The sequence below is a fragment of the Zea mays genome, chromosome 6, assembly GCF_902167145.1.
Source record: "Zea mays cultivar B73 chromosome 6, Zm-B73-REFERENCE-NAM-5.0, whole genome shotgun sequence".
NCBI lineage: Eukaryota > Viridiplantae > Streptophyta > Magnoliopsida > Poales > Poaceae > Zea > Zea mays.
Genome location: NC_050101.1, coordinates 172,837,680 through 172,858,360, shown reverse-complemented (window position 1 = coordinate 172,858,360; position 20,681 = coordinate 172,837,680). Strand labels below are relative to the sequence as shown.

General features: G+C 43.6%; 1 protein-coding gene and 2 long non-coding RNA genes across 3 annotated transcripts; all 3 read right to left on the bottom strand.

The window, feature by feature from the left end:
• Nucleotides 1-473: 473 nt before the first annotated feature.
• On the bottom strand, nucleotides 474-1,439 carry LOC103630660 (uncharacterized). The gene is made up of 3 exons (XR_555183.2): nucleotides 1,358-1,439; nucleotides 1,034-1,093; nucleotides 474-552 (listed from the first exon to the last, which is right to left on the bottom strand). It is a non-coding gene; the product is annotated as an uncharacterized lncRNA (long non-coding RNA).
• Nucleotides 1,440-2,429: 990 nt separating this feature from the next.
• On the bottom strand, nucleotides 2,430-9,679 carry LOC109940135 (uncharacterized). The gene is made up of 3 exons (XR_002262658.1): nucleotides 9,665-9,679; nucleotides 2,577-2,692; nucleotides 2,430-2,494 (listed from the first exon to the last, which is right to left on the bottom strand). It is a non-coding gene; the product is annotated as an uncharacterized lncRNA (long non-coding RNA).
• Nucleotides 9,680-14,966: 5,287 nt separating this feature from the next.
• On the bottom strand, nucleotides 14,967-19,548 carry LOC103630659 (uncharacterized). Its single transcript, XM_008651706.2, has 8 exons — nucleotides 18,650-19,548; nucleotides 17,381-17,455; nucleotides 17,237-17,308; nucleotides 17,001-17,081; nucleotides 16,622-16,719; nucleotides 15,545-15,667; nucleotides 15,378-15,426; nucleotides 14,967-15,238 (listed from the first exon to the last, which is right to left on the bottom strand). Exons 1-8 carry the CDS (start codon nucleotides 19,472-19,474, stop codon nucleotides 15,032-15,034), a joined length of 1,530 nt encoding a protein of 509 aa, XP_008649928.1. The 5' UTR covers nucleotides 19,475-19,548; the 3' UTR covers nucleotides 14,967-15,031.
• Between the last annotated feature and the right edge of the window lie 1,133 nt (nucleotides 19,549-20,681).

Below are 20,681 nucleotides of genomic sequence, written 5' to 3'. Positions count from 1 at the left end.
GTCTCCTACACATAGATCATACAGTATAGATTTAATAGAGCAAAGCATGTGTGTCTTCATAGAGTAGGAAGGTTCATACAAAAAAAATCATACATAAATATTTATGAACTTGTTTTTAGGGTTTTCTGGAACATACAAACGACAATCAGCTCCATAAGATCTCTCTGGCAATTCTGCATTGGAAAGACAAAAGGTTTATTATCACCACCGTCTTTTTTTTTAAAAAAAAGAAAGAAATATATTACATTTCTTGTGAAACTATTTGGCGCAGAAATTTTACCAACTCCAAGATCAGGGTGAAGGAGTTTCATGAACTGGCGAGCATCATCACAATTCTGGGAAATGAGAAACAGATAAGAACCAGTATGCCCTTCGGACTGAGTTGCCAAAACTAATAAAATCATCGCCAACAACGACAACAGAACAGTATCCATCCAATTGAAACCCCACATCTGGCTAACCTGGAAAAGGAGGAAGGTAAGAGCAACGAGGTAAACGACAGCCAGTCCATGTACCAGGTGCCAGACAGCAGGGTGGGGCCTAATAAGTATCCTGTGACAAAATTGCCAGGAGCACTGAATCAGTACAGCAGATTTATGGGAGCTGAAATGGCTATGGATCATCAGTAAAGCACTACTGCGATTTATGGGAGCTGGAAATGGGTATAGAATGAACGACTGGTGATGCAACATTGCGAAGACAGGAATATAAGGAGCAGAATCTTGCATCAAGCACAGGCAGGTAGTGAAGATGCCATTGGCACCGTGTGTCCCTATGGGCAATTTGTCAATTGCTACTTGAAAATAGCATCATCCACATATGCACAAAAACTTCTGCGGCTTCAGCACCAACCGCCAATTGACAAACAAGATGCAACTCCACTGATAAAGCTCCTATGTTCGAGTCGCGTTTTTTTTGAACGAGTAGAAACTGACAGTGCCTGTTTTTATTGATATAGAAGAAAAATACAAACAGGCAGCCATAAGAGGCAATCTTATCTACAAGAGAGAGAGAAGATAGGAAATTTACTCACGTTGAAGGTGCCTGAAGCGTGCAGTAGGCAAGGAAGGCTGCAATCATAGCCCAGACACCCCTGGAAGGTTTCGGTAAGAAGATGAGTCAGCAGCAAAGCATCACTCTCACTCTCTCCAGTCTCCAATCATTGTGCAATGCTGTGAAGGTAAAAAACAACTCGAGTCCAAAAAGGCAGCATTAGAACGGAACGAGCAGAGCAGTGGCCTGATCATCCTTTTTCTGTTCGGAACACATGAAAAGTAGCGTGTGTGTTCCTTCTTTTCTTTATTCCTACTTTTGAAACAAAAATCATAATTAAATCCTGACGACGATTCAGCCATACCTCTTGATTGATGTCAAGCTACTGTGAGCAGCAGCGCCTTCAGGATCGAGTGCTCCACTTGCCCAGCTGAAAGGCAAGAACAATTAGTTGAATGTATGCGAGAAAGCGCAAAGGAAACACCCCCACATTTGGTCAGTACGGTACGGTTGGTATGGCATCCACCGCTGGGCCCACCTGATGATGGAGGGTGACAGAAAACATTTCAGGAAGACTACATGTAACATGCTTTTGTTGTTTGGCATCAGATTTGACCATAGATGCATGCTTTTTTTTGGAGAAAACATAACACCCTACAACAACTCTAAGGTATGATGCAGCTCTTTGCTCACCAAATTTGAAACTCAAGTTATCAAAAGGAAGAACATCTTCAATTCTGAAAGTTCAGCCTGGGAAGCTCAATGGTTGTTCTACCAAATAGCAGATGGACGCACTGTACATAACACCTCCACTTACATATGGCCCTGCTGTTTCAGAAGTTTTCAGAATTGTGATGGAGCACCTTGTGATTTCGACATTTATCTGTACTAACTATTAAGGGGACAGTGGTGCTGATGAATTATTCTGATCATAAGCATTATGCCAATTGCATCATAACAGTTCAGGAGTACAGTATTGAAATGTTCATCAACAACTTGAATCGGTCTTGGGGCCAAAACAGTCACAACTTAAATTAAAAATTATCTTCAGCCAGCATAATAATGGGAAATATGCTAATCTTTACGACCAATTCTACAGAACTTAGAAGAAAACTAATATGCCCCTTAATGGGAGAACTATATTATGATGAAGAGAAGAAACTCAGTTTAGCGATATGGTAGCGAAAATAACTCATAAGTGAAGCAGCTAATCAGTCTCTGTTTTCTCTCCACACTCAATGGATGTATGCATGAGTTTCATACGCATATCACACATATGAGATTGTTACATTAATGCAATTGGTATGTTTGGAAAAAATGGTGCATGAAAGCAATATTGGGCAAGCAATATAAAGGCAACATGCTATCAGTTAAATATGGGTGTACTCTGCACAAGATAAAAATAAAAGAGAAACAAACTTGATGGAAGCAGGATGAATTACCTGCAAATATATCATGGAATATGGATTCTTCGCCAAAGAAATCATCAGTAAACAGGTATCTGCAGTTTATTTATATATGTCACACTGGTACTTTATCTTCATGAATAAAAAATATGGACAAAACGACAACCCAAAGCTTACTCTGAAGTGGCAGTATCAATAAGAAGTTTCTGCAAGCTTCTGAAAAGAACTTCATATGAGTATTTCTGTGACTTCGCTTCAGCTATATGAGGTATCAATGTTGGCTGGTCGATTTCCTGATATAATAAAGAAACCAAAAAAAGAAGTTAAACTACTATGCTGTGTACTTGGTAGTTTGAACAAAACAATACTTCAGCAACAATATAGATTTCAAAGATTAAAAATAAATAAATGCAAAACCAATTACAATAAACCAACAAAAACTGCTTTATCTCAAATCCTTAAACACTTCATTTATTATAATGACCATGTCTTATATAATTCCCAAACATGCGTGCTGTTGGGGACTTGTTCTCAAATGCTTCGAATTAAGAACAAGGCAACATAAAATGTTAAATGTTAATGTCCTTCGTCTATGAAACATTATTCTCTTGAGAATAATGTTTCTTGGACGAAGGTTGATAAAAGCATAATTACGAAGCTCAAATCTTCATAATAAAATTTCAGTAAAAATTATAAAATGACATAGAATAAAAGGTATAAAAGGAATAAATACATCATAGATGATTTACATTGTATTTACTTAACATATTGAACCATTGAATACAATAATACCTTCGCCTTGGCAAAGAGTTGGATTCCGAGAGATGCGATTGCAATTAATCGAAAGCCTGAACAGTAACGGAATACTGTTCACTATTTATAGGCACAGGACGCAGCCTGTGAGGAATTACAAGTATGCCCCTTATAAAAACTTACAACATTGACTTAGACCTTTATGGACTAAAAGGTCATTCTATCTTTAAGTCGGTTTGTAATGCCGAAGCTTTACGAAGAGGAACCTTCGGCTATCTTATACAAACAGCTTCATCCGAGGACCACTTCTTTCTATAAGACCTTCGGCGACGAAGCATAGACCCAACAGTAGCCCCTTTCGCGGTGCTAGATCGTTTTTCGTAACGAGCTTGATCCGTGAAAAAAGTTTCTTAGGCTTCGGAGCGCCGAAGGTCTCAAAAACACCTTCCCTGAGCTCGTTGTCGAGAAACGATTCAATCTCCCTGCGCGTAGCGGCCCCACCTTGCAGATTTACTGTTCGGTCTCTGTGGTCCACCGTACAGCGAGTACGAGCGGGTGTCCGCCTGGTGTAAAACTTCTGGCGCTTCGCCTTCTTACCTGCAGCACTATATAAACAGACGAGTAGGTGTGAAGTTACCACAGCATTTACTGCTATTTGCACTGTTTTGCTGCCAAAATTTTTAACCGTCGCCGAAGCTTGTCTGTCGGAATCGAACGAAGCTCCATCTTGAAGCCTGCTTCGGAGGAAAAAAGTATTAAAGTTTCACAAGTTCATAGTTAAATGGCCAGAGTCCGTTCTACCGCCAGGGTTGAGCGTGAGGGGGACGAAACTGAAGCTGATGATTGAAAAATGACGCCGAAGATGAAGCTCCTTAGAGATTAAACAGTAGTCTGCACATAGTACTTGAGAAACTTTTGAGATAACTTTTTGTAAATGTAACCAAAACTTGTCTTTAATGTATTATGTTCATACCTTGTAATATATCGTTATCCTTTCATTGATGTATGAGAAATGCTTTGATGTGGACGAAATTTTCTTTTTTGAGCCAAAGGCGAAAAAAACACCTTCCCTTCTTTTCGTACGCAACGAAGCATAGAAAACAACATTTCCCCTCTTTCCGAAGCTCTCCTTTTTATTTGCCGAAGCAACCGCTTATGCTATGAAGATGATTAACCTACATATGCCTGGATGAATGTTTATGAATGCAAATGTTATGATGTAATGCGATGTGCAAATGAATGGCCAAACGATCACACTTCAAGCCATACTCATAACCATTATTTCCTTAAAAACAATCACACCTCAGCTCTGCATTCCCTTAGAAACAACTTTGGAGCTTCTTCGCCTTTACTTTTGGCGGAATCAGCGTTGACTTTTCGCTGTAAGCTCTGCATTCCCTTAGGAACGACTTTGGAGCTTCTTCGCCTTTACTTTTGGCGGAATCAGCGTTGACTTTTCGCTGTAAGCTCTGCATTCCCTTAGGAACGACTTTGGAGCTTCTTCGCCTTTACTTTTGGCGGAATCAGCGTTGACTTTTCGCTGTAAGCTCTGCATTCCCTTAGGAACGACTTTGGAGCTTCTTCGCCTTTACTTTTTGGCACTCGATGGTGCATTCTCAGCTTTTACATTTACATTCCTTGGGGGACTTTGCTCTTATAGAACTAAAAAAGGAAATTACATGTGCTGGCCCCATTAAAAACCTTTCTCCCCCTTCGGAAAGGAAAAGGGTGCCATGAAAGAAAAATAGAAAATATGAAAAATTACATCGAGTTATACATAATATCGCCGAAGCTCATCCGCATTCCAAGACCTAGGAATGTCGTTGCCGTCCATATCCTTCAATCTGTATGAACCGGGTCTTGACGAAGATGCTACTAAGAAAGGTCCGTCCCATTTCAGCTGCAACTTGCCCACTGTTTCTGGGTTGGCCACTCTCCGAAGCACCAAGTGTCCTGGCTCAATATTTTTTAGCCGAACCTTTCTGTCCCGCCACTTGATTGTTTCGGCTTGATATTTACTGATGTTCTCCACGACTTGTAGTCTGATCCCTTCTAAAGCATCTTTTTCTATAGAATAAGCAGCTTCGGAATCTGATTCTGCCGAAGCTACTATCCTTATTGATCCGGCTTTAGCTTCCTCTGGAGTTATTGCTTCGTCACCGAATAACAACTTGAATGGAGTGAAGCCTGTAGACCTTGATGTTGTTGTGTTGTGGCTCCACACCACTTTGGTTAACTGATTTGGCCATTTTCCCCTGGGTTGGTTGAAGATTAACTTCATTATTCCTGTCATTATAATGCCGTTGGCTCTTTCAACGAGTCCATTTGACTCCGGGTGTCTAACTGATGCAAAATGGATCTTCGTACCAATTTGGTCACAGAAATCCCTGAAAGCTTCGGAGTCAAACTGTGTCCCATTGTCCACAGTGATAGCCTTTGGCACCCCGAAACGACAAACAATATTCTGCCAGAAAAACTTTTGGACGGTAGCCGAAGTTATTGTGGCTAAAGGCTTCGCCTCAATCCATTTAGAAAAATATTCCACAGCTACTACAACATATCTCAGGTTCCCTTGGGCCGGTGGTAACGGACCTAACAAGTCAAGGCCCCACCTTTGTAATGGCCAAGTGGGTTGTATGAGCTGTGTTAAGGACGAAGGTTGTTTTTGATCTCTTGCACATTTCTGACAACCTTCGCACTTTTGAACCAATTCTGCTGCATCCGAAGCTGCCTTCGGCCAATAAAACCCTTGACGGAAATTTTTTCCAAGTAACGGCCTAGATCCGATGTGAGATCTACACAGGCCTGCATGTATTTCTTTCATTAACTCTATACCTTCGGTTCTGGATAAACATTTGAGCAGCGGAGCACAAACTCCATGTTTGTACAGCTCCCCTTCTATTATGACATATGGACGAGCTCTTGCCTCTATCCTCTTGTTATAAGCTTCGTCATCTGAAAGGAATTTACCCTGAAGGTAAGAGATGATCTCGGTTCTCCAATCTTCGCTAAAAACAGGAGATATGTTAAGGACAGGTCTTTCAAGAAGTTCCACCGAAGGTGCTTTTATTGTTTCGAAGAACACATCCGAAGGTAAAGGCAGCCCCTGTGCTGCTGACTTAGCTAGCAGATCAGCATGCTCATTTTGTCCTCGAGGGATATTTTTGACAGAAAACCCTTCGAAGGAAGCTTCAACTCTTCGAACCATATCCAGATATTTTTCAAGCTTCGGATCCTTAGCCTTGCAACTCTTGTCAATATGACCCGAAACAACCTGGGAATCAGTTTTAAGTATGGCCCTTCTGATTCCCATTGCTTTTAACTTCCGAAGACCTAGAATCAATGCTTCGTACTCAGCAATGTTATTTGTGCAATTAAAATCAAGCTTTGCCGCATAACAAGTTTTTACTTTGGAAGGTGAAACCAACACAGCAGTCGCTCCTGCTCCGAAGGTTCCCCAAGATCCATCACAAAACACTGTCCAGGCTTCGTTGTCTTTATTCGTTTCCTCCTCTTGAGCCCCTGGCGTCCAATCAGCAATAAAGTCTGCCAGCGCCTGTGACTGAATCGAAGATCTATGAACATATTCAATACAAAATTCATTGAGCTCTGCAGCCCATTTTCCAATCCTTCCAGTAGCTTCTCGGTTCCTCATAATATCCTTCAGAGGTTGTGATGAAGGAACAATTATGTTGTAAGCTTGGAAATAGTGCCGAAGCTTCCTGGAGGCCATCAAGACAGCATACAGTACCTTCTCCAATTCTGTATAATTTTTCTTTGACAAACTAAGAACCTCGGATACAAAATATATTGGGGCCTGCCTCTTGGCTTGACCATCAATCTTCTCCTGGACAAGCGCTGCACTTACCGCTGAGTGCGAAGCTGCCACATATAATAACAAAGGAGCCCCTGGCATTGGTGGAGTCAATGTTGTTAGATCTATTAAATACTGTTTCAGCTCTTCGAAGGCCTTCTGCTGGATTGGTCCCCATTGAAAGACTTCGGCTGATTTCAGCACTTCGAAGAATGGTAAGTTTCTCTCTACTGATCTGGATATGAATCTATTGAGAGATGCCAATCTTCCTGTCAATCTTTGAGCCCCCTTCTTTGTAGTTGGTGGCTCCATCCGAAGTATAGCTTCAATTTTACTTGGATTAGCTTCAATTCCCTTTGTTGAAACCAAGCATCCAAGAAATTTCCCCTTCTTCACCCCGAAGACGCATTTTTCTGGATTTAATTTTAAGCCAGCTTGCCTGAAACTGGCGAAGGTCTCCTGCAGATCAGCAATATGATTCTCCTGCTTCGTGCTTTTGACAATGATGTCATCAACATAAGTTAGCACATTTCTGCCTATTTGAGATTGGAGAACCTTCGCAGTCATTCGGCTGAAACTTCCTCCAGCGTTTTTTAGCCCCTCAGGCATCCGAAGATAGCAATATGTGCCACTTGGAGTTATGAAGCTAGTCTTCGGCTCATCTTCCTTCTTCATCCAAATTTGGTGATAGCCTGAATAACAGTCTAACAGACTCATGAGCTCTGAAGAAGCTGCTGCATCAACTAAAGAGTCTATCCTTGGTAGTGGGAATTCATCCTTCGGGCAAGCCTTGTTAAGATCTGTAAAATCGATGCACATTCGCCACTTGCCATTGGCCTTTTTTACCATAACAGTGTTAGCTAGCCATTCTGGGTACTTCACTTCTCTGATAACTCCTGCACTAAGGAGTCTTTTGACTTCGTTGCGAGCACCTTCGGCCTTATCATCTGACATTTTCCGAAGCCTTTGCTTTCTGGGTCTGAAGGATGGATCGACATTGAGCGAGTGCTCAATAACATCTCTATTAACTCCGCAGAGATCATTGGCTGACCATGCAAAAACATCCTTGTTATTGAACAAAAACCTTATCAAGGTTTTCTCCTGCTCTTCGGATAATTGAGAGCCTAACAGCACCTTCTGCTCTGCTATGTCCTCACATAAGAGCATAGGCTTCGGCTGATCTGCTGAAGCTGCTTTCTCCCTTCTGAATTTGTACTGTTCACAAGCTTCAGCTCCATCTATGTTATGGATTGCTTTTGAGTCAGTCCAATTGCCTTCGGCCCTTCTTGCAGCTTCCTGACTTCCATGGATAGCAATGGTTCCCTGATCCGAAGGTATCTTCATGCAAAGATAGGCATGATGAAGGATTGCTTCGAAGGCATTGAGAGTACCACGACCAATAATTGCATTGTAAGGGTATTCCATGTCAACAATGTCAGACACAACTTGCTCAGTTCTAGTGTTGTTGATGAACCCGAAGGTTACTGACATGGTGATCTTGCCCAGTGCTACAATCTGTCTTCCTCCGAAGCCACAGAGAGGATGTGTAGCATCATGAATCTTATCTTCTGGCTCTTGCATTTGTCTGAAGGCCTTAGCAAATATGATGTCAGCTGCACTGCCTGTGTCAACCAAGACATTGTGGACCAGAAATCCTTTGATAACACAAGAGATAACCATGGCATCGTTGTGTGGGTAATCTTTGAGCTGAAGGTCCTCTTGGGAGAAGGTAATAGGAATGTGAGACCATCTTGACTTGATGAAGGGTCCTTGCACCCCAACATGTTGTACCCTTCTCTGTGCTTCCTTCTTCTGTTTCTTGTTAGCTGGCTCTGAGGACGAGCCACCTGTGATTGGGAGCACCAGCTTCGGGTCCAAAGCAGCTCCAGCTTGGTCGTTGAACGAAGCCATCAGCTCAAAAAGTGGAAGTGAGTTCACCGGAGGTGGGCGCCAATGTTGGGGACTTGTTCTCAAATGCTTCGAATTAAGAACAAAGCAACATAAAATGTTAAATGTTAATGTCCTTCGTCTATGAAACATTATTCTCTTGAGAATAATGTTTCTTGGACGAAGGTTGATAAAAGCATAATTACGAAGCTCAAATCTTCATAATAAAATTTCAGTAAAAATTATAAAATGACATAGAATAAAAGGTATAAAAGGAATAAATACATCATAGATGATTTACATTGTATTTACTTAACATATTGAACCATTGAATACAATAATACCTTCGCCTTGGCAAAGAGTTGGATTCCGAGAGATGCGATTGCAATTAATCGAAAGCCTGAACAGTAACGGAATACTGTTCACTATTTATAGGCACAGGACGCAGCCTGTGAGGAATTACAAGTATGCCCCTTATAAAAACTTACAACATTGACTCAGACCTTTATGGACTAAAAGGTCATTCTATCTTTAAGTCGGTTTGTAATGCCGAAGCTTTACGAAGAGGAACCTTCGGCTATCTTATACAAACAGCTTCATCCGAGGACCACTTCTTTCTATAAGACCTTCGGCGACGAAGCATAGACCCAACACGTGCTGTTTAATTTTTACACCATTATAATGACCATTTCTTATATAATTCCCAAACGTATTTTTATGTTCTGTTCATAATCAACCATGACATGAACGTGAACAGAAAGGGAAGAAAAAGACGGAGGAAATCAAGAACTATCCAAAGTTACCCACGTACAGCAACTTGGTTTTTGCACTGCCATCATCTTGCGATTGGCCCACGAGTCGTCCACATCTTCGCGCTTCAACCCACAACCTAGGTCCAAACCAAACCCTTTACTGGCCAGATTGGTATAGTTTTCATTCAAGATGTTACTAAGCGTGCGTGCTGTTTAATTTTTACACTGGCTGACTCTTCTACCCTTACCTTTTCTCTTCTTCAGTGGTGCGTCTGGTGTCAGTCATCCCCGTCCGGCCGCCCGACTCTGTACAATGGAGAATGGATGTTAGTCATCTTTGCGTGGACAACTGCAGCTGTTTACCTGGATTGCTCGACTGGACAGCAGTTTGCTGTTATAAGAAGTGGTCACTTGAATCAAGCAGAGAATTCAGTTGAGCAGCAGTAGCACATATTTCAGTCCATTTCAAGCAGCTGCAACACAGATTTTGGTTTCATAATACAAGCACACAGACTATTTCAAGGACTACCAGGTGGACCTGTCCGACTGCGGGCCGATGGTGCTGGACGCGCTGCTCAAGATCAAGAACGAGTAGGACCCGTCGCTCACCTTCCGCCGCAGCTGCCGCGAGGGCATCTGCGGGAGCTGCGCCATGAACATCGACGGCGACAACGGCCTCTCCTGCCCAGGTATTTACTATTATAGTATTCCTTTTATCAGACTTCTCTCTTCTAGTACTTATAATTTTATCTACTCTATAATAGTAATCATAAGTGAATCTATCCTATAAAATGGTACTCTAATCCATTTTAAATTATTTTCATTTTATTTTCTTATTTTCACTACAGAATTACCATACTACTCTATCAGTTCTAGCAGGAATTAAATAAACCCACGAATAACTGCAAATTACTAATATCGGTGTGTTGCTTGTTTGGATGTTATTGGCCAGTTGAGACCTGCGAATCACGTTTCTCACGAGCAACTGTTTAAACTTTCTTGTCAAGATAGATAGTGTTCTTGTATGTTTATTTATTTGGCATGCAGATAGAAAACGAACAACAAACAAGAGGATCGCTGGGAAGTCAGGCGGTTCATGTGAATGATAGCTATTGTGATATATATAACATAACCAGTCAGTTTGCCAGCAATAAACATGTATTTAGATATTACACTTGTTGTCTTGTCGATGCATCTGGGACTACACCTGCGATAGCTAGCTGAAGTTATGCATTCGTGATGAGCAGAGGTGCGAAGGGAGAGATGAAAAGTAGTGAGTCAGGTTAATTGAAGTGGTGATAAATACTAAAAGAAAATAAAAATGATTAAAAAGAGGTTGGAGTACTATTGTAAAGGATATGTTCACTTATGAATACTATTACGGAGAAGTTAAAATTGTATGTACTAAAAGAGAGAAGCCTAATAAAATGAAAATCATAATAGCAAAAAACTCTCGCCTGCCTCACCAAGATAGAGATAGCAGCAGTGATGCTTCACAGTTTCTCTCACTCCCTCCCGAGAACATAGGACAGGGAACCCAAATCCGCCCGGATTCCTCCCGTTCCCCCGGCCGCGGACAACTGAAAATTTTGTTCTTTCGCAGGAACAAAACAGAGGAAAAAAATTCAACGGAAAAAGGGAGGCGTTTCTCTCTCGTTTTCACTCTCTGTTCCGAGGCGCCGGAAAACCGCTAAAACACCTGGAGCCGGCCCTCGGACGGATCGACGAACGCGGGGGAAATGGAAATCTTCTGGAGGGGAAAAAGGGAAAACTTTTTTGGAGCCGGACGGAGAGAGTCCCTCCTCTTGGTTCGATGTTGATCAGCTTGCGAGCGGCAACAGGGACGCCAGCCCGGTCACCACCTTCCGCTTGTCCTGCGGGCTCAGCTTGCTAGCCGCCCCGGGCTCTTCCGCCCACCACGGCGACGGCGTCGGCGACACCACGACCGTGACCTTCTTGCCAATCAATCGAATCACACAACTGGCCAACTGGGCATGGAAGATGCGATCTGGAGGAGAAGGAAGACGTACGTGGGGAGGGAGCACTCGTTGGGTTGCCATCTCCAGTACTGCCGCATGTCGTCGGGGCAGCCGTTGGCAAGGCAGGAGACCTGCTTGGTGAGGAAGGTGCAGTCTTTCTCCCGGTACGCCGGAACGAAGACGTTGTCGAAGACCCATTTGCTGCGGGAGAGGGCACAGGTGAGCGGGGGCAGCGCGAGGGGCGGCAGGCCGGAGACGTTGTAGAGGTCGGCGTCCGGGTAGAGGTAGTCGTCGATGGAGAGCTCGGCGATGGTGCAGGCGTCCTCGCCGTACATGACGAGCGCGAGGAGGAAGAAGGCTAGCGTGGTGACCGGGGAGCGGCGCGCCGAGGCGAGGAGGGAGCGCGCGGAGGCTGCGAGCGGATCGAGGAGGCCCCGGGGCGGGGGAGGGGCGAGACGACGGCTTAGGGATCGACGAGGTGGTTGTAGCAGTGGTGGGGAGAGCGGGGTCGGAGGTGGAGGTGGGCGGCGGTGGCTTGGCCATGGCTGTGGCTGGAGACTGCTGCTGGGGAAGGGAAGGGGCTGGCTAGCTGCGGGCAGGGAGCGGGGGTTTCGCGGCGGCTGCGACGCGCAGGCGTGTGGAGGACGGCTAGGCGTGCGGTGCGGGCAGGGAGCGGGGGTTTCGCGGCGGCTGCGGCGCGTGGGCGTGCGGGGGACGGCTGCGCGTCCGGTGCGGGAGACAGTTGTGCGTGCGGGTAGGGAGCGGGAGCAGTCTACAGATGAGTCTTAATAGTTGTAGAGATTTGTTGATATCATATTTAAAAAATAATAATTAATTGTCAAAGTTCCACTATTAAAAACATTTTCAAAAATATATATGTCTTATTTTATTTTATGGGATAGACTGTTTATTTATTATTAGGTACCGACCGAGGCGACATCATTTTGGGCGGGATCGACGGTGAGTGAAGATAGCATTTTGGGCGGGATGGCGATCGCGCGTGTGATGCAGTTGGGCTGACGGAACCTGATATCCATATCCGGCCGGGCCGGAAACGTAGGAAACGGAGAGCGAGCGCGCGGCACATGCCTGCCCGTGCCCAGGCCGCCAAGCGCCCAAGCGTGAGCCGATGCGCAGTCCTCGTCCGCATGGGTGGTCAGTCCCAGTCCCTCTCGTGGCGCGCAGGGGCGGGGGTGCTCACTGCTCTGGGCTGGGTATCGGAGAGACAAAACGCGCCGGATCGCGTTCGGTCGCCTGGAGCTTTCTCGCTCGACGAGGTCGCTTACCACTCGTCGGTGTCCACGATGTCTGTAGCCGGCCGTGGAATCACGTATACTGTACAAAAGAAGGTCAGCGACAAAAGCATGAAAGCAAAGCCGGACGCCAGAGGCTACAAGGGTGTGTTTCTTTCCTCCTCCGTGTCTGGATAGATCCATATTAGTAACTCTAGAAAAAAACTGATAATTATCCGCTTAGTGGATGTAGTGCATATTTTTTTTTACCATTCCTAGCTAATGGGTATGCTTTAAAAAAGCCAGCCAAGAGTTTTGTACGGCCTAAACTTCATTAGATATGACTAGATTTATACAAAATATTAACAATATTTATACCTTCAGATAACCTTATATTATAAAAATATTTAGACATTACCTGTCATAAACATTAATGGTCCGTTTCTTCTTATATATCTGGTAAAAGTTAAAGGTATTCAACCTTTGTATTAAGATCGGTGTGTTGTGAGTTTGTGTGGCCTAGACTGACGTACGTGTGCAGTGTAGTGCCTGTTTACTGCCATGGTTTGCTGGTTTTATTAGTGAGCTGAAAGTCTTTTTGTGAGCGATGCGTTGATTTGTTGAAGACCAGTTAGAAAAAAAAACTAGTGGCATCAGTTTTATTTCTTTTTGTTCCGTTTAATTTCAATATAGGCATGGTGTATATGCAATTTAATTAAATTTAGGTGTATATTAAAGACCTTTGGAGTTTTTTTTTATAGAATTTATTCTAAAATTTATTTTAGAATAAATTTTGAATTCTAGAAGTACATTTATTATGGAATGGAGATAGTTTACTATTACACGCATATATACCAGCAGGCATGGCTCTCCGCCTCCGCACAAAGCCAGGCATCGTCCCACCACAACAACCCACGAGTTAGGACCTCGCTTTCGGCTTTTCAAAGGTAAACCACAAAGAAATGAGTGGTTGCATGATTGCTTGTTCGACTCCATCTCAAGTGGTTGGGCCTTTAGGGTTTCCCGAGATGAAGAAGGCTCACTTATCCAATGTCCAATCAATCAACATGCAACACCTTCTTCATTTGAACAACCGTGTGTCCAGTGAAGTGATGCCATCCATCCATTGAGAATTTCTGATACTAAAGGCTTGTTGGGTACAATGCCTTTTCCCTCCTGCGAGTTGAGCCGTCGTTCTCGCCCCACGGACAGCGTCAAATCTAGGTGTGGATCGAGACGATGCAGACGCCGGTTTCTATCGACACGATGGCCTGGTGGGTGGTTGTGCGCTGTACTGTACTGTACGTTAGCAATTTGAGACACTCGTCTGAACATATCATGTGCTCATGGAGCTCTTCTACTCATATGAGCACTTTAAATCTGGTGCCTTCATTTCTTATTCAGAAGTGATGACAGCAGTGACACACAGAAGAGACAGACAGCGCGACGTAACAAGGGTGGTCAAGGGTAGCACACAGAAGAAACTAGAAAATATCTATTCACACCTGGGATGGTAAATAAAGGCACCAGATTTAAAATGCTCACATGAGCACAAGAGCTCCATGAGCACATACGTTCCCTTCCTAGAAACCTGAGAGTTACTAGTACGACGGCACCGGCAAACACATTTGCAGTCATCAGAACGCTGGTGCTCGATGTGGGCGACAGTAGGACCCATATTTCAAAAAGGCTACTGCGCTAATACTATAGTATACCAAGTACATGTGGCGTTCTTGTCATGAAGATGAGCAGTGTCATGTGCGCATTGGACGCTTCGACATTCGACACAGTTCATTCGAAGGTCGCGTTCGATCAGCAGTGAGATCGCATGACTATGGTCGAAGGATCCTACGAAAACAGCGTGGCCAAATGGCAAAAAACACGAGGAAGCGAGAGACCATTGAAACCGCAGCCCAAGTCCAAGTCACAGGCCGGTGGGCCTAATCAGCTCGGAACACTTTGCTGTCTACAAACCACCACAGGTCGGGGGGGGGGGGGGGCAAGCCCAAGTCCCTGGCGTAGTGGCGTGCTCGGAGTTGGAGTGAGATCGCAAAAACCTTCGGCGACCACGCTTCGAAGTCGAAGCAACCCGAGCGTCGCCCCTCGCGGACCTTCCCGGGTGCAGGCGGCCAAGGCGCCAAGCCGCACAATTAAGTAAGCATGGAAACTGAATATCTGAATTGATCAAAATTTCTACAGAGTTCCTGCACCACGATTACGATTCGACGCCAGATTTGGGGTTTGCCACGTCGTCGGACTTGCTAAATTTCAGCCACTTCCAGTTAGCATAGGACCGGGATTCGTCGTTGAAGGGGACAGCATCGTCACAGGAGTCTTCCGCGGCAATGGATCCAGGTGGCTGTGGCTCTGCAATTTGCTCCCGGTATCTTCGCGCCATCTCTTCAGCCTCAGAAAACACCTTCTGTAGCCAGAAAACAACGGAAAACGCGAGAGATCCTGAGCACTGGAACGGGCATGTATAACCGAAAACGGTGTGTGTGTATTTCTTTTTTCAGCGCAAGATAAAATGGTGAGTTTTTGGACACCCAAAGTTTTCTCACCTCTTTGTTAGTGATAAGCAATCCAGGTTCGCTCTCGAGGTCCTTTGTGCTGCACAAAGCCAAATAGATGTTGTCAGGTACACCACAGACTTGTCGAGGATCGAGCAGATGACCTTTTTCCATGACAAGCAGTAGAGCCTACGAGCTATACTTTTGCTATGTTATACCTCAGAGCAATTCTGTCTGGAGTTGATTTTATGACAAGAGCTTTCACCGTCTCGCCGACTTTCAGCACATCAGCCACAGATCTCAGCTTGCCATGTGTCATGTTCGAGATATGTAGTAAACCACTGCAAAGCATTACATGCTTGTGAACTCCAGATGCAAAAGGCGGCATACGTAGAACACAACAAAAAGAAGCAAAGTAGCTCATGATCCAGCCATCGAAAGAAGTTTATCAAAAGAATTGGCAGTTTTAAGGCGTCAAACAGATAGACATGTTCAGGAGATCAAAGCTACAAGTAACTCAAATCAGTAAGCTTCACTTATTAATAGCACTGATGAAAGGAAAGATGACACCTATATCAACTCTTAGCTAAAGCAAAGCACAATTGCCCTCTAGACCTAAGGGCAGAGATCCTTGTTAACTTGGTGCATCTTGTCATTTTTTAAAGAAAGGCATTGATTTCAGGATTGGTCGGTAAATCTCATGCCACATTTAATGCCTTTGTTCAAATAATCCAGTCCAAAATGCAACTCACACTATCTAATTCTAAACTACTCATGTATATTATACTCTAAAATCAAATATTTTATGTTGGCTTGTAAATAGTTGTGCATATCTGAAGGAGTAAATCATATGAAAACATGCACAAGTAAGAATAATTTGGACATGAGGTGCGTAGATTTACCAGAAAGGAAATTCCAGCATCACTGGTGAGTGGTGACAAATATTGAAATGGCAAGGAAATGGGGACATGGGGTGCATTGGTGCACCAGTTCTGAACGTACATTCAGGTTCAGCCGAACAAGAAGAAAAATGGCATCTCCGAAACACAGGCTAGGTTTGTACATATACTCCTTTCTTACTTATGAGGTGTTTGGTTTCTAAGGACTAATTTTTAGTCCCTCAATTTTATTCCATTTTAGTCCATAAATTGCCAAACACGGAAACTAAGGTACTAAAATGGAATAAAATAGATGGCCTAAAAATTAGTCCCTAGAAACCAAACACCCCCTTAATTGAAAGGCAGAGCTTCTGCCACTTTATTAAAAAAAAACACTAGGGTCTTGAGATGTGTTACCCTCTGTTAGTCTCGCCAATCCTAATTTGTGCACCGTATGGAAACAACTTGCGTACTGTGCCTTGCAAGAGAGTCCCTTCTCTAAGGCATGTCACCGCCTAAAGAAAATTTTATTAAGTAAAAACCATCACTCATACAAGTTAAAATCTGAAATATGTATTGCAAAAGCTATAAAGATGCTTTACAATTGGAGAGTACTTGTTAAACAGCTCTAAAATCAAAGTTGAAGAGTTTCTTGCCTTCACAAGCAACCAGATAAGTTGCTTAAACAAATAAATAACAAATATGTACTTCAAACAGATATTGCACAAGAAAAACATAAAACTACATGGTCCAGGCTTCAAATAATTAGTAGCAGAGGCCAATGTAGCTAACTCACCCATGCCTCTTTTTCACTAATTATCAATTCGTTGGTCTCTTCATCAATCCTCGTAATGCAGACATGCATTTCTTGATCAACCTGTGAGTGAAAAAAGTTTCAATTCGCGAATCACATTATTATACTTGCAAGTTCAAAAGGTGACTTTGAAACAGTCAATCCTGATATACCAAGTATGGAACAGCATAAAACCATACAAGCTTTACTTTATAGAACACATATGATGCATAACTTACTTTGTTCTTTAGGTCAGTGAAATTTCTTGGTCTAGTCATCATCTCAGGTTTGGGAAGGAATGCCCGAAGGCCCTGAGAAGGCAAAGGTGCTTTAGCTATAAAATTACAAAACTGAAACAAGTATTGTAGTACATATACTCGTACCTCAATTCTAGATAGCAAGCCACTAGCATTCCACTCATAAATTTTGATCTTGATGGGTACATTTAGCTGTTTTATCTGAACATTGGTGTGTACAAAAATAGTCAAATATATATGTGAAAAGGATTAGCATACAGAAGGCAGTCATTGATCTAAAAAAATTAGATCAAACTTTCTGATAGAGCAGTAGAAACGCAGAGCTAATCACAATTATGCCTGTTGTTGTCATCAAAGCAAGCCATAATGGAAGCACAATTGTTTCCATAGAAAACGTTTAGCAGACAGTTATTACTTCTACAAACTTCAATACCCCATACATTTTATTAAAACCATTCTCGGAACCTAAGATACAAATTTGTATAAGATATATCAACAACCCACCACGCTTTAACAGCTTGAGCTTCAAGCCTTTGAGAGCAGGAAATAAGTATATTAGAGTTATATTATCTGGCAACAATAAGATGGTCGAGTGGTCATGAACTAGTAGTTTCTTTTTTTTCTCGAAAATGCAGGAGAATTGTGTGTCAATATATTAAGAAGAAAAAGGATTAAGGTCCTAGAGGACCAGTACAACAACAAAGGGCCTCCTTACGGTGGCCAACAACATGCATACAAGAAACCATACATGACAAATAAAAACTACCAAACAGCAAAAAGAACCTGCCACCCCCTCCAAATTTATTTCCAAAAGGACTAAGGCCATACTTTCCTCAGGCCAGCAGCCCCAACCAGGCACCACAGCCTACCATCAATTTTGATGTCCTGAGTAATAGCATTGGGTCTATTTGTTTCAGCTTATAATATGCCCAGATTATATAATCTAGCTTAAATAATCTAAATGGAAAAAACAAACAAATTATTATGCCAAAATACCCACTATTGCCACACCTTAAACAAAAAATTGTTTTCTCTATTTTTTATTGCTCCTGCCACACAACACATGACTAAAATCAACAATCAAACTTTCAATTAGTTAGGTTGTCAAACAACTACACCCAAATTATTTAACATAGATTATATAATCCATATTATTTAATCTCTTATATAATCCAGGTTATATAATCTATAAGCTGAAACAAACAGGCACATTGATGCTTGGTCATGAACTAGTAGTTTCTAATAATCCAGCTCTACTGGTAGCTCGAATATAAGCAGTTGGTTTGAACTGGTAGTTTCTAATGGTCCAGCTCTACTTGGGCAGTGCGTCAAACTATTGATAAGAGATCGTTCGAAGGACTTCCAACAACAAAAGAAAGGAGCGGCATAGAGGACCTGCCTCGCTCTGTGCCACGCGACGCGCCGGAACAGTCTGCGCGCTGACAGCAGCGGCCGCCCGCCAAGTGTTCGGCCGAGAACCTCAGCGAACACGATCGTACCGGCGCGCAGCACCGGCGCAACTTTCTCCTTCCCATTCCTCCCGATGATCGCCTCCCCGTCCCCCTCTCCTCCTCCCCTGAATTGCCTGACCACGACGCCGACCCGCCCTTCCGCTGCAAACTCCGCCGCACACTTGGACGCGACGTCGCACGCTAGGTACCCGAACTCCTCCGCGGGCACCGGCGCCGACTCCTTGGCCAGCATCAGCGCTGGTTCGCCGCTGGAACCGATGTCGACGTCGAGCGTCCTCCCGTCACTCCGGACCACGACGCCGGCGACGAAGTCCCCGGGCTTGGGGTCGTAGTAACTAACCCCACGCTCACCAGCGGCGGACAATACATCTCTCCTTGACGCCTCCTCCGGCACCTCGCCATCCGCGGTGTCTGCGCCCACGTCGGGGTCGGTGCTCTTCACCTGGAAGAACTTGAGAAAAGGCGCGAGCGCTTCTTCTGTTGATGACACCGGAGCAGACTCGAGCTCCTCCTCGGCCTCGTTATCCTCTGCGACGGCAGGTAACGGCTTCTCGAGAAGGTGGAGCTCGTCGCTCCCGCTCCCGCCGGCAGCGGAGGGGGAGATCGAGGCGTGGCGCGGCGGTTGGGACACAAGTCTTCGGGAGAAGAAGGGATGGCTCGCGGTGGGGGTCTTGGGGTGCTTTGCTTGGCGTCTTCGTGGCGAGATGGACGCGGCGGGGAGGATGGAGACGAGGGAGGGCGGCGGCATGGCGAGCGGGGTAGCGAACTTGTGAGCGGACGGCCGTCACGCGGTTATCTCATCCCAACTCGACAAGCCCACGAGGCCACGACGCATATCATATTTCCGGAGATAGAGCATCTCCATTAGAGCAACTCCAATAGTTCTCTAATAGACTTCCTAAATCGACAATTTAAACAGTTAACACAAAAACTCATCTCCAACAGTTCTCTAAATGAACTTTCTAAATTTAACAATTTCTATCTAACCTTATTTCCTCTCTACATTTGGCAACTATTTAACAACTCACTAAACAAAAATGTTTAGGACATTATGTAGATAATGAAGGTAAATGATGACATTTGTGACTTTATTTTTTTATGTGGATAGATACAAAACAAAACTACAACCTATATTTAGAGAACTATTGGAGAACTCACATTTTTTTACTCCCAAAGTTATTTAGCAACTTCTTAAATCTGTGATTTAGAGAGCTAAAATTTACATAACTATTGGAGTTGCTCTTAGTTGATTAAAAAATCCCTAAAATCAGATTTGGAAAGGTGCTAAATACGTCTTTAAAAAATAACCTTGACTACATCAGTTCTCAATCCCCAGGTTGTTAAATATTTTAAAATTATATCAATTCAGTTTTTCTAATTAGTACTTGTCGCTTCGAATTCTGTTTCATTTATACAATAAAGGGCAATAATCATTGTTCTTCTTTGAAACTTTTTTCAATCGATATAAACCACGGAAGATCTTTTTCTCTAATTTTTTTGATGGATCATAACTGACCTTTTATTAAATGACGGGTTGCATATAATTTTTTTTTGTAATATACAACATCGTAACCCGTGGCGGACGCGTGACAAAATTCTAGGTGGAGTCATAGTAATAAGAAACAGGTATAGCGTGGTAGCGACCTTTTGACTCGAGAACGTCGTCCCCGAGCCAGGTGTACGTGGAGTCATTTTCGTTACCACCATTTAAAAAACTCTCATAGATAGCGTATAACATTCATCGACCTCATCCTCACTACATGGACTTTTGTGACTATAGGTTGGACGACGTAAGATACAAGTCTCTAGGCCAGACCACTAGACAAAAGTAGTTTCAAAATAATATGCAATAGGCGATAGTGGCGATGTGACAAGGTGATGGCGGCAAGCGGCAGCCATTGTCGCATTGTGACGGCACGAAGGGACCCTAGTGAGAAAGCGAGGGCAAGTGACGT